This window comes from Labrus bergylta, chromosome 20 (genome assembly GCF_963930695.1).
Source record: "Labrus bergylta chromosome 20, fLabBer1.1, whole genome shotgun sequence".
NCBI classification, from domain to species: Eukaryota; Metazoa; Chordata; class Actinopteri; order Labriformes; family Labridae; genus Labrus; species Labrus bergylta.
The window spans coordinates 11,310,926-11,325,446 of record NC_089214.1 but is presented as its reverse complement, the minus strand read 5'-3'; the positions used below and the strand labels follow the sequence as shown (position 1 = coordinate 11,325,446).

Genomic DNA, 14,521 nt, shown 5'->3' with positions numbered 1-14,521 from the left:
AAACACATGGAAAAATAAACTACAGGTTTGTGAATTTAAAAAGTAATAATATAAAACAAAAATGTTCCTTAAATACAATAAAAGAGAGCGAGAGAGGAGGAGCAGGACAAAGAGGGACAGGCAGTCAGTCATTATCAGTGAGAGGAGAAAAAAGTGACCTGGCACCTCGAGAACGTTATTTTAATGCAACTTAAACTATATCGATATTAACGATATTGTCTTACCCTATATCTTGTTTGAAAATATATCAATATATCTTAAAAACTCGATATAGTTCCCAGCCCTACTAGAAATCGTATAGGCCTATCTGTAGAAATGGTAGACAGACAGTCTTTGTTTAGACTTCACATGCATTTAACCTATACAGAGTACGTTGGCCTATTTATTATTTTAAAGGGACTATGTTAAACACAATACATATATGTTGCCGTTTGATGATTTGCACCAGAGTTCATTTTCATCTGGAGGCACTTGGCAGGTTACAATTGCGTCAAATAAAAAAAGCAGAATGTAAAAGCTTTGTCCACACGGTGTCAGCAAAGCTCGTTTTAAATGAGCTGCTTCATGTACCTTGGATATAAAGTAACTGCCTGTCAAAGCCAAATTAATATTGTCTTGTGCATTATGCGTTTGAATGTGCATTCACTAAAACTTTGTATGAATCTCTATCTGCATGGTGCTTTAAAATAAATTAAACGTCATATTTATTATGTTTAACTAGACAACAAAATTATGTAAATTATAAGGCATATTGGTATCAGAAAGAAGTAAAAAGGTAGATGTAGAAACCCTCCAATAGGCTCATTTATATGCACTGCCCGGTTAATTACGCACTTCACTTGCTCTGTAGAATACGAAACAAACTATTACCAATAAAATAAACACGTCTAACATCAAAGAGCAGTGACATAACATTTGTGATTGGCTTGCCTCAAGTAAAATTGTGGCGCTTATATCCCCCTCAAGGGCCCCCTGAAAGCCCCCCCAACACCCCCCACCTCAATAATGAAAAGAACCATTCTACTGAAAAACGTGACGGAGCGGTGTTTCAACATAGCGCCCGCCTCCTTTACATCGCGACCAATCGAACTGAACCACTCCCCGTTTCGAGCCAATCACACACGACCTTCTCCTCGTTTTTTGACCTATCAGTAACCAATCAGAGACGAGGCCGCCTGTGTAGAGGGCTGGGCGCGAGAATCGGCGGGATGGACAAAAATCATAATGCCAAATAGAAGTACAGACAATTAAGAGAGGGACAGCCAAGGACAGCGAGCTATGAAAGTAATGTGCTGTGCTCTTCTACGTTATATCGACTTTTTTAAATACGATATTGCATCTTTAGAAGGTAGTGGCACACGAGGACATACTGACTATTTTGGTTGAAATGTTATCTGCGGTGAGACGGGCGTTTACTTTGACACCGTAATGTTATGGACTGTACATTAAGTTAGCTCACTGGCTAGCCGAACAGTGCTGGCTAGATGCTCTGGAGGAAACAAGCGATGACTGACAACGAATTCTATGGATGCACGTCTATTAATATGGGATTTTATTAAGCTGCGAAACAGAAGGTTCGTCTTGGAAAAGGTTCAACCATCCTACCAGCTGTCATGGACAACGCGAAGCCACACAGGTGGGTTTACGAGGCGATGATAACACAGTGCTGTTTAATTATTCTGTATGCCACAGTCACCTGAGCATCAATGCACCTCTTTAAGTAAGTATTGTTATCCATGTCCTGGCTTTCACACTTCATCATGTTTTTATTATTGACAACATTACCACCCTGCACATGCACCTGCACCTGCACCTGCACCACCGTACTGTATGGCAAGGTGAGCTTATGGAGGGGTAATAGTACTACAATAATAAATGTCATGATGGCTGTTAACCTACCTCTACCTGAGATTCAGCACTTTTAATATGCGAGACGCTTTACTTGGGAAAAATACAGTTTGTCATGAATGTCTCTTTTTCATAAGTGATATGGCTTTGCACCATTGTTTGTGACATTATGGACTATTTTGCAGTGATGTAGGCAGCATCATTGGAAACAATTGTTTGAAAGTGACATGCCACTCAGATTAGATACACTAAATATAACTTCTACTTCAGTTGTCTGTTTTTTTTTTCCTTCTGAAATAGCACATGATCAAATATTTCATAATATAAGACAAAAAGTTGTATCAGGTAACCATTCTGAAACACAGTTTCCTCCAAAACACTTAAGGCAATGTGGAAAGGTACTAAAGAGTCCCTAAGGTAATTGTTTTAATTTAAAAACTTAAGCATAAAACTTATATTTATAGCATTTATTTATATTTATAGCATCCCATTAATCCAGCCATCCAGATATACCTAATAATTCACTTTTTTTAGTCTACATCTGTACATTTTGTAATTACTGTACCTAGCACAGACTCTTGCACTTTCTGCTTATTTGCACTTCTGGTGAGATGCCAAACCTCATTTCGTTACTCTATACTTTTGTATGTGTAATGACAATAAAGTTGAATCTCATCTCATCTCATCTCTCTCATCTCATAAAACTGTACTTGAGATAACTGTAGGGTTTGTGTTAAGTTTGACTGTTTTTCTGTGCTTCTTCAGTATTCATCAAAAACAGCCAGTTGCACAATAATACGGATATTTGCCATCAAGTGTCATGATTATACGTTTCAAAACACAGCATTAATTCTTAAAAGATAACTAACTTAATCTATTTCTATATCAACTTTAATGGTCGAACATTTTCGTATGCATGGAAGCTGGAGTAACTCCAGCTCATCACTTGTGTAGATTTTAAGTGTTCTTGTTTATATCTCTTTTAAAAAATAACTTGGGGGAGGAAACAGTAGACAATACAAGGTAATTAAAGATAATGATAGAGACCTCGGTTAACAGATTGACTGTTAAATAATTGTTTGGTGCAGCTTTTGCAATGCTTCCACTGAAGTCCGATTAACTATTGAATTAACTGTTTATGACTCATCGATACTACTCAACTACTCCTTGAGTCACATTCAGAGAGATGGATGTTTTGTTTTTTTTCCCTTTGCAAGAACAACAAGTGCTTAGTAAATTGATGTTTATTTGTTATACTTCTACTGAGGTGTTCAGCTGATACAACATGTTTTCCCTTTATACCCTTTGAAGTACATGTATTTTATTCTCATGATTACAAACTGAAGAAGTAGGTAAATAATGAGCTAAACCAAATGCGAAGAGGTTATATAACCCTGTTTTTGAAACTTTTTGAATAACTGGACCGTTAGTACTTTGCCAGTCCCCTGACCACACCTCAGCTCACTGCCTCCTCCTTCATGAGACACACACACACACACACACACACACACACACACACACACACACACACACACACACACACACACACACACACACACACACACACACACACACACACACACACACTTCTGGAGGTGAAAGGACCTGTTGATGTAGGATCCCCCCCCTCTCCTCCTGCCCACTCACTCACCTTCTTCTTATACAGCCTCCAGTTCAGACTCACTTTCCGACTTCTTCTCTGCCCCTGATAGGAAATCAAGCTTCACTAGAAGTCAATCGCCATGTTCGAACTTCCACATTTTTAGGAAACTGTTACTGTAATACACTGTCTGATACTTTACCTGAGGAGAGCACTTTTCCCCTTTTGTGTGTATGTGTGTTTCTGATGGCAAAGACCTAACAGCTCTCTGGAACAGCTAACGTAATTTCTCCTCCATTTATTAAACTCCTCTCTTGTACCTCAAAGAAAGTGTTGCCCAGCAGCAAGTTTTATGGGAACACAGAAGTACAGTGTAAGCTGCCAACTTCTTGTGTCAGTACAGAGGAATTTTGTGTTCTTAGTATGCAGTCATACAAGTTTCTTTCTCTCTGTTTTTTCCTTTTACTCTGACAAGTTTTATTAAAAGCAGGCCTTCCCTCTAATACCTAGTCCTTTTTATTATTATTTTGTTTCACATTTAGACCCCTGCAATTTTACAATGAATCCCTAATTTTGCATTAATGAGACATTTGTCAGATTGTTTAATCTACTCCTTTATATTTTGTACATAATCTGTATATCAGTGTATTTTCCTTTATTCTGCCTTGTGGGCTTAAATCTGACTCTAAGTGTGATGTGAGTTTTGATAATGTGTGCTAACCAGTTTTTTCATTCTTGAATCCTATTTAGACATGTTAATATGACTAAAAGCTTAATTTACATCTATTTTCTTTTTATTACCTCATCTGGCTCAATATTGTTCCACAACAAGGAGCTCTATTCTTGGTAATTCTCTGTGAAACTTGAAATTAAAATTGCCAGGTGTCAAGTGAGTTCTGGTGTGCATGCATTAGATAGAAGGAACAACCCAACCAAATGTTGGCTATATCAAAACAAACTAAGGTTATGGTTCCAATGCCTGTATAAGCAATTTTGCTACAATACGTTATCACGACAATACTCCTGCTTTCTATGTCCTTATACAGAACTCTACTTTGGCCCCACAATAAAATCTGCTCTCTTTTTATTTCTAGCAATGATGAGGATGACGAGCTGCACTCTACGGATCCAGAGAGTAAAGAAAACAGCAAAGATAAAAAGACCCTGTGCAAAGTGAAGTGGTCCCGGGATGAGGTAAGTTCTGCAGGTTATTTAAGTGAGTTTAATGGAAAATCTTAATGAATTTGAGGGATATTGTTTTCACTCTCCTTTTTTTCCTCAGGATGAAAAGCTGAAAAAACTTGTCGAGCAGCACGGAACAGACTCCTGGAAACTAATTGCTAACTTCTTTCCTGTAAGTATTAAATACGCTGTGTCTAAATGATGTGATATGAAAGTAATATGGTACTGCATCATGCTGTCTTGGTCAATTTCTTTTCGTTTAAATTGTTATGGATCATTTAAACCATTTAGTCACCTGATGATTAACCAGGATGGTAGTTGACTGGAGAGGCCTTATTTACAGCTGTCGGGAGTAGGTGTAACATCAAGGTGTTGTTGTGGTGTAATGAGGTGTTGTGCTTTATGTGTGTCTGTCACAGGGGAGGACAGATGGGCAGTGTCAGCACCGCTGGCAGAAGGTGCTCAACCCGGAGCTGGTGAAAGGACCGTGGACAAAAGAGGAGGATCAGAAGGTAAGAGGAGCTGGGAGTTTCCTGTTCTAAATAGAAAAAGGGGTGGCTTAATGGGTAAATGATAGCAGAGACAGAAGGATGCTGCAGGGAGAGTGGAAATCTGCTCAGTATAAGTAGAAGAACACAATACAAGCACAAATACCACACAGTATTTTTTACCAGCATGCTATCAGTGGGCAAGCCCTCTTCCCGCCCAAACCTTCTTAGCCTGCCTCAGCTTTTTTTTTTTTTGTGTGTGTGTGTTCTTCTAATTTGCAGTTATTTCTCCACTACGTCATTACTAATAAAACACAGACCCTCCTAGTCACTACATCAGAGTCCAGCCCTTATTTATACTGAGTGTAGCTCTAATATCTTCCTCCGCTCTAAAATGAACAATGCATTCCTTAAATAGATTCCAGAATGTCAGGAATGGATTCCTCCAACATCATGGCATCCTAACAGACCTATCAATGACAGTGAGGACTGCCAATAATGACATCACTACATTTTTAAGCCCAGACAGAAGAGCCAAACAAGCTCTGCTGCTACAACAGCCAAAGCTTTCCTAACAGCATGGAAAAATGTTATTTCCTTCTTTACTTTCGCTTTAAGTGTATATTAATTCAATCGGGGCTTTATTCAGTTCTTTCATAAGACAAAAGATGAGGACACAACAAGAATATTTATGTAGTGTATAGAATCTCAAACCAAATTAAAAGGATGTTCAGCAACTTTCTCTTTCCAACTTTCAGGTTATAGATCTGGTGCACAAGTATGGTCCTAAACGTTGGTCTGTGATCGCCAAGCACCTCCAGGGCAGAATTGGGAAGCAGTGCCGTGAACGGTGGCACAACCACCTTAACCCAGAGGTGAAGAAGTCTTCATGGACTCAGGAAGAGGACAGAATCATCTATGAAGCCCACAAACGACTGGGAAACCGCTGGGCAGAGATCTCCAAGCTTCTTCCTGGACGGTAGTATGATCTTATGTGTGCATTGCATGACTCTAATTCTCCTTCGAGTCATTCAAATAACTCAAAATGGCCTTGGTCCTTTTTCTAACAGGACGGACAACTCCATCAAGAACCACTGGAACTCCACCATGAGGAGGAAGGTGGAGCATGAGGGGTACCTTCAAGACAGCTGCAAGAGTTACACTTCTTCTCATGCTGGAGTAAAGAGACGACACCACAGGCCATGTCCTTCAACTCCAACTGAGCCCCAGCAGTGTGACCGCAGCCCCCTGCCTTTACCCGGACCAAATCAGGTTCACTTACTCTCCAGATCCCATTCTATGTGGTCTTTTCTTTAAGTTCTTATCTTTATGTGTATTTGAATATGACTCTTTGTATTTTAGATAGGGGGATATCCTTATGACCCTCACAGCGGGCACTTGATGGACAGTCTTCCTGATAATTCAGGATTCATACAGGTGAGTCTTTCTGCACTTCTTTTGCATGCACGTATCACATTCCTTATTTTCTGAGCTTCCTATAGTTATCCTTGTGATTGCTAACACTGGACTTCAAATCAAAACCCTTGAATGTCCTGTCATTTTTACTTAACATTTCTGCAAATTTGGGGGAAATCTTAAATACTCCTGTATATATTCTTTTGTGTATGTTTATGTTTTTCATCTGTTTTTTCCTAACTTCCTTCTTTCCTCCTATCCTCTGGAACTCTCCTCCCCGATGTTTGTTTATTTCAGCCATCCTGCCTGGATGATCCTGACAGAGAGCAAAGAATAAAGGAGCTTGAGCTGCTGCTTATGTCAGCAGAGAGCGAAGTCCAACGACAAGCGCAGTGCAGAGGTCCATGTGTAAGAACACACTCCGAATGTGTGTTTGCATACCTAGTCAGCATAGCCTGTGCTGTTTGTAGCACTGTTTGTGTTTGTAGCTTACATACACTGTAAAAAGTTTGACAATGGTCATTTTAAGCCTTAAATCTATTGTTTAATTAAACAATGAGTCTTAAAATCCAATCAAAGAAAGATAAGGAGAGAATTTTCTTGACACAAGTCTTGTTTTCTATGTGTACATTTAACATGTTTATAAAAAATGTACAACTCCAATCTCCTCAGTGGACTTCTCTTGTTCATGGAAAAGATTTTTAGACTTAAAATTGAATGACTCGGTGTGCCGGACTTTTTGCAGTGTATATGTATGAAAAATAGAATGGCGCACATGTCTGTGTGTGTGTAGCCTGATTTGCTGTAGTGTTACTATAGAAACCGCCTTCCCATCTTGCAATACTCATACAGACTGGCCTGAGGCTGTGCTTGGTAGCCCCCCCCCCCATCACCACTGCTCAGAACATGAACCTGCTGCCTTCCTTATCCCCTCAAGCCCTCAACCCCTGTGCTCACGCTCAGCCAGCAGTTTGAGTTGTGCACTCCCCCTCTGACTCCTGTTCCTGTTTTGTTCTCCCTTTCATCTTTATCCATTCATGTCATAAGTCATTCAGTGACTTCATATCCAATGATTGAATGGTGAAGATGTGATTGACTTGTAGCAGCATCACCAGTGTTTCGCATACTTCACTGTTCATTTTACATCTGGTGCAAACGTCTTGTGGTGTCAGAGATCTAACCCCTGTGGACTCATCCTGCCTCCTCAGAGCTTGGAGCAGTACTCAGCCTGGTCCGACAGTGTCTCAGACGACACACTGACCACAAGTAGCAGCAGCATAGAGGAGCAAGCAGAAATAAGGTCCTGGAGGGGCCCTCCACCACCGCTCCCTGTCTCCCCCAGCAAGTTCCTAGCTGTGGAGGCCAACACTGTGCTCTCCACCCTGCAGACCATACCAGAGTTTGCAGAGACCATGGAGCTCATTGACTCAGTGAGTGAAAAGAGCTGGACAAACATCGCATGTATCTATGAATGCATATGTTTCGTAAAAACTCTGAATGTATTAAAAATCTACTGTAGATGTGTTTGGCTCTGCAGGATCCAGTAGCATGGAGCGATGTTGCCGGCTTGGATTTGTCTGAGACTACGACGCCTCCCAGGCACAACCAGGCAGGATACAACACTCTCCTGCAAGAGAGGACGGTTAACAATTCATTGGGCTACTCTCAGACTGCCATCTCTGATCAGGACAAGAGTTGTGCTCCGTTCAGTTTGGGCGATGTCCCTGCCCTGACTCCTATCAACTCATCAAAACCCACCCAAGCATCGGTTGGAAGGAGGAGGAGAAGAGAGAAAGGGGAGCCATCCCCTTTGTGCAACAGAACCTGTTCCCCCTTCTCGGAAAATATCTCAACTTCTCCCAAGAAAACTCCCACAAAGTTACTGCCGTTCACCCCATCACGAGTAAATGACATATTTTTAATTAACACATCCTGTGTCATGGTATAGACTTACCGAGGGTGCATTGAGGTCAAGTCGCTAACATGTCTGTATTTTCCCAGCTCTGCAACATATCAGGGATGGAGCACTTAAATCTGGATAACCCTGCTCTCACCTCAACTCCTGTGTGTGGACAACGTTGTCTCCTAAACACGCCACTCCAAAAGGAAACCACACCCAAGCACCAGAAAGAGAATGATAGGTAAGTAAATATAGTAAAGCAGGATACATGCCACTCAGGGTTGCTATACTTTGATGACATTTTCCAAAAGAATAACCTTACGTTTATCTGATTTTTAAAGAAAGATTTGATGTTCTTTATTTACTTTTAGCCCTCGCACCCCCAAATTCCGTAAAACTGTCATGATTCCAACCCCGAGGACTCCGACTCCCTTTAAAAATGCTCTGGCTGCCCAGGAGAAAATGCATGGACCCCTAAAGATGGAGGTAATAGATGTAATGTTATTGTGTTCATTTCACCCGTGTGTTTTTCATTCTTTCACTCACTTCACACTTCTATCGTTATACAGTATATGGGTTCATGATCTTGTTTTATTTACATGTGTTTTGGCGTTTTCAGCCACAGCCATTGGCATTTCTTGAAGAAGACATTCGAGAAGTTCTTAAACAGGAGACTGGAGCGGACATCTTTAACAGAGCAGACGTCCAGCCAGACTTCAGAGCATGGAAACATAATGTATGTGTAGCAGACACTTTCCACCATTAATGAAATATATTATTCCTGCTTTCTATTACACAAAGGAAGATGCACATTTCTTTAGACAAATGCTTGTTAACCCTCTAAGTGTGTTCTCTATTTTGTATTATGTTACTTTAATTTCAGATTGATGGCCCAGCTAGAAAGGTGCGCAAGTCTCTTGTCCTGGACCCATGGGGGAAGGACTGCCTAAACGTCCAACTCTTCCAAGAGCAGCTCAACAAAGCACAAGTAAGTCACCATACTGGTTTTTAATTACAGGTGCAGATCCTGTATTTAGATGAGAAAGCAAACTCATTGACTACCACTGGTGTACACAAGAGCAGGGCATATAACCACAAACAGGTACTGGGTAACTTATCGTATCAAGGTGTGGTTGTGAGTTGAGCTGTACATACTGTAAGGTTATGAAGTCTTGATATTGATTGCAGACTCAGCTAATGGCTTTATAAACATAATCAATAAACAGCTCAATGTTCAGCCTTTGAAATGGTCATTCAGTTAATCAATCACTCAATTTTTATTTGTAGAGCGTCAATTCATATTATCTACAAAGCAGGACCATTCCTTGATTAGTTTGCTGTAGTTCCTCTTTTAATTTCATTTCATATTGCAGGAGTCTGATGAAAACCTACTTATGAGCTCCTCGCTGATCAGCCTAATTCCTGAACAAGAAGAGTGTAGCCGTTCTTTGAATTCAGGCAGAGAGGAGCCCTCCTTGGTCCCAGTTCATCCTCATCGCTTTACCAGCCCCCGAATGAAGAAGCTTCTCGCCTCCCACAAAGCATCAAAACATGGCAATGTACAGGTACGTAAAGAGTGTTCAATTTATATTGATGAGCAAACGAAACGAGCTGTGTCCTTCCTCGAGGTCTAACATACATGCTGAATGCATTTTCTTTGGTGCAGGTGAGTGAGTGGGAAGCAGTGGTTTATGGGAAGACAGAGGACCAGCTGATCATGACAGAACAGGCCCGTCAGTACCTGAACCCTTACCAGTCGTCCGGCTCTACCTCAAGGGCCCTTGTGCTTTAAAGCCGTCCCCGCTGCACAGGAAACACTACTACACCCTGTCCAACAATGGAAACCTGTAAGAGACAATCCAGTGAAAACATTATTTTTTAAACTTTTAAAGTAGAAATGCACTGCCAAGGGTGTCCACAAAATGAACGGCTGCTGGTATGTTTCATCACATTTCTAGGTCATTGCCAACATAGTCTTTTCCTTGTAGGTTCAGCTTGTTTTTCCTCTAAAAAAAAAAACAAACACATGTCAACATTTTGTACAGATATGAAAAAGGCTAGATTTGTTTTCTGCACTAGACAGTAATATTGAAACACACGCACATACAGTAGTCTGTAATTATAGTGTTCTGTCTTTTATTATTAATATATTGTTCAAACGACAAGAAAGACATTTTATAATGCGATGCTACTCGTGTATTTCCTTTAGGTTGTTCAGCTAAACTGCCACATAGCTGCATCAGACAACGACATCTACATGCAAAATGATCTGCTTATAATCGACATCCATGTATTTTTTTCACACTATGGGCTTTTAACAAGACACAACATTCAATAACAATAATTGCTTTAAAAATGACAGAAAAAAAAGTGGTTACATAGTTTTTATGGCAGCAGGGTTTATGTAGCTGAATGCCTATCTGCGGTGATGTAAAGTTTCTGAGGATGAAGATAAGAAGCTGTCAGTATTGCACTACTGACTTGATTTTGCTGCTGAGACAGGAGCAGTGTTTTTAAGGGCAAACTGGATAGCACTTGTGACGGTATCTTTTCAAACGACACAGCGTTTCCTTTTCTAAGGCCATAGTGTCCGTCGAGACATCTGTTGAATGTATTACATTGCAATGTACATGTGCGAGAACCTTAAAAATGGAAGGGTACCTGAATGTTTATTTCTGTTTATTTATTATCTGACAGCTCTAAAGCTTAGATTTTTAATATAAATCGGACACCGTGAGTTTCTAAGAAGTTTAACTTTGCTGACAAAACAGCCTAAAAACCCTCTTTAGCTCTAAAGCAGCTCTCTCTCTGTGATAGAGGATGAATGGTCACCATTGTTTTGGTCAGTTTGTTAATGTGTCGTTAACACTTCCTGACCAGTTTTCATATCATCAGTGTTCTACAAAAACAACATCTGGTCAAGAAGGATTGAGTTTTTATGTGAAGGCTGTAGGTTTTATTTATTTAATGTCTAATAATTTATTTATTTCTAAAACAAAATCATTTAAGAGAAATTATTGAAGAATTCTATTGTTTTTTCTCTTTCAAAATCAGGATCGGGCTACCATTCAGTTCCATTACTCCATGTTAGAAGAACATGCACTGCCAATAATTTAATGTGTTCATTCTCTCTTCTGATCAGACACGATCTCTAATCATTGTGTAGTTGTATCTATCATCTTGTAACATTTAGATAGCCCTTTGTTTTCTTTAATGTGTTCTTTGCCATTAGGTAGTAGGACTCCATCTCCGACCTCTAATCATAGACAAATTGCACTTTTTACTCTTCATATAATTTTAAATATTTGTTCGTTCTGACGATGTAGCTCTCGTCTTTATTTTTGTGCTTTGTTTTTTGCGCGTGGGTTTTGTGTTAGATTGTTGTCTCCCCGTTTTTGTAATGAATGCTGACATTGCTGCTCAAATCGATCATGTTCTTTTTCCCTGTTCTGCTGCAGAGATGTGTGCTTTACACTACTTTAAAAGCCTTTTCTACACTGATGGCTGTTTTCAAAATCACAGCAAATACAGAAGCTCCTTTTAGAAGACAAATTAGATCCCTGCAGCAGCCAGGGATTCAAAGACTTTATATCCTGCTGAAATGCAAACCCTTACCCCCCTCACCCCCACTCATTATTTGACACTGTATGAGAACAAAGAAACCTGTAAATATGCACACATTTTGGTTTAATTCTGAAATATCAGACATGCATTGTGCTTCCATGTTAACAGGCTGATGTCCTTTTTAACCATCCAGAAACAAAGCATTCCCTAATCTGCTGAAGTAACGCTACAGCTATAAATGGTCTTCTTGGTATTAACGATGGTAGTAGATCCAGCATTAGTTATAATCTGGATTATCTGGCATTAAGCATCAGAGTGAGAATAAGAAGGGAATCTTATCAGGGGGATTACGTGGAAAGATCAGAAGTCTACGCAACTCTCAAACGTCCACATGAGGAGTTTGTATTTGAATCTGGAGACTGAGATGTGTTTCACCTGTGTATATAATTGTGTCATATTGTGTGTTTGTTGGTTTGTGAAGTCCCAAGTTATTATTTCTGTGCGTTAACAACATTTGGCCATGTGACGTCATAGGTTTTGAGGGAACTGAGAACATATACAGGATAACAGCAGCTGGTATACACTACTGTAGTTATGCATGAGCAATACATAAGATGCTGGACTCTTATTTAATTGAGGGTGAGATGTAACTCGCTCTGTATTTTGTAGCATTTTCAGAAATCATATCATAACTAAGGTACCCTAGAAATCCTGCCAACTGTCTTTGTAATTGTGTTCTTAATATGAAAAAAATAAACGCATATGCTGCATGACTGCTAGTGCATTCTGTGTCTATACTTTTCATGTATGAAATGAAGTGGATTTGTCTCCCTCTGCCAAGCACCCCTGTACAAATTAGTGTAGGTTACAGGGTGTTTCCCACATAATAAAGATTACTGTTGATCATTTAGTTTTGCTGACATCCTCACAGCAGGCACAGCAATTTGTTGAGCCCTTGCCAAAACAGAACACTTGGAAAAAAAAAAAAAAAAAAAGGTTCTTGGGGAAAATCTTAATCTGCCATTGTCATGTTTGGCTGTTTTCCTCAGGTGCATTTGACAGCCCTGCAGGTCAGTTGTTTAATTTAAGGGGTTTAAAAGTGATAGAGAGGTTTAAGATGCAACCCCTCTGTCATGTGTGTATGTATATGTTGCGATGCTGTCAACTTGGCCTGGGGTCCAGGGGACACAAGCCCCCTCCATCAGAACAAGAGGCCTCTCCACAGGGTCAGCTGTTGGCCCTAAAGGGGCCCACTCACCCATGACTTAATGCCCCCTGGCTCCATTGTCCTTAGGCCTGTTGGTTTTTACAGACCCATTCACTCAATTGCCCCCAAATGGAGGGAGGCCAAGGACGTGACGACATGCCTTATGCTGAAGGAGCAGCAGTGAGCATGCATACAAACAATGTGCACGCAAACACGCCGGCGCCGCATGCACGCCATGTCGCCTTAATCAATCTGTCTTCCCTTCGTTCTCGTACAAGAGGGTCTTTTGTTCTAGGGTGACCCGCTCTCAGAGTTGAAAGATGTCAGAAACCTTTTGCCTCTTAATTGGTTATTGGCAGCAGACCCTCAACCTTATGCTTCTTGCGTGTGTTTTAGGGAAGCTATTCTTAGATTATAGTGACTTCATGACAAGCAGACACTTCAGCCTTTTGTAGACATCGTTTTAGTCTTTTATTCTGTGATTTATATTATGAGAATTGGGCTCTCTTTATTATTGATTAGTATGTAGATGATTTTCACAATAAATTTGTTTACTTGTTTTGACTGTAAAATATCAAAACGTTGGCAAAAATGTCAAAACAAGTTCTTGTGATGTCATCAAATCACATTATTTCTGCAACCAACAGTCCAAAATCGTCAAAACGTGGTATTTACTGTCATAGTAACAAAGAAAGGTAGAATATCTTCACAACTGAGAACCTGGAACCAGAAAATGTTTTGAAAATTTGCTCAAGAAAGTCTGAAAAAAAAATATTAATCATCGTAATGGTTGCTGATACATTTTCTGCCGATCATGCGATTAATGAATTGTTGCAGCTCTACATTACTGTAAAAACTGATATTGGATAGTGTGCACTACAAAAAAGTATAGCCCAGCACAGGCACAATGCTCTCCATATTTCTGCTCCTTGGTTTAGCCATAAATGGACTAAGTTTGTTTATTTTTGTGTCTACCTTATTCACTCAAGACATGAAAACCTGCCCTGCCTTCTTCCCCTAAACATACACCCAAAAGCATAAACACACACACACACACACACACTGTTTGCCTTTGTGTATGCTAGACAGCAGATGGCAGCCTATTATCAGGCTGACAGAGCAGTCATCTGGCATGCACCCTGTCCCACCCCCACCCCGCCTCCCCCTCCCCCTTTTCTCCCCCCTATTGCTCCCTGAAGACTCCCAGCACAACACAGCACAGCAAGGGTAGGACACTTTTAGGCGGGAGAGTCCACTGCCCTGGGATTCTGTGTGTGTGTGTGTGTGTGTGTGTGTGTGTGTGTGTGTGTGTGTGT

At 40.3% G+C, this 14,521-nt stretch overlaps 1 protein-coding gene across 3 annotated transcripts; it reads left to right on the top strand.

The window, feature by feature from the left end:
• Positions 1–1,200: 1,200 nt before the first annotated feature.
• mybl1 (v-myb avian myeloblastosis viral oncogene homolog-like 1) lies at positions 1,201–12,771 on the top strand. 3 transcript variants are annotated; one of them, XM_065949051.1, is made up of 16 exons: positions 1,201–1,636; positions 4,543–4,642; positions 4,731–4,802; positions 5,050–5,142; positions 5,877–6,097; positions 6,189–6,390; positions 6,481–6,555; positions 6,832–6,942; positions 7,743–7,964; positions 8,072–8,437; positions 8,536–8,675; positions 8,806–8,920; positions 9,054–9,170; positions 9,318–9,422; positions 9,808–9,999; positions 10,101–12,771. In XM_065949051.1, the coding sequence occupies exons 1-16, from the start codon at positions 1,614–1,616 to the stop codon at positions 10,224–10,226; spliced, it is 2,280 nt and encodes a 759-aa protein (XP_065805123.1). In that variant the 5' UTR covers positions 1,201–1,613; the 3' UTR covers positions 10,227–12,771. The 3 variants fall into 3 exon arrangements, with proteins under 3 accessions (XP_065805123.1, XP_020500617.2, XP_065805124.1); XM_020644961.3 differs by having other exon boundaries at positions 1,203–1,636; positions 8,054–8,437; XM_065949052.1 differs by lacking the exon at positions 6,832–6,942 and having other exon boundaries at positions 1,203–1,636; positions 8,054–8,437.
• The last annotated feature ends 1,750 nt before the right edge of the window (positions 12,772–14,521 follow it).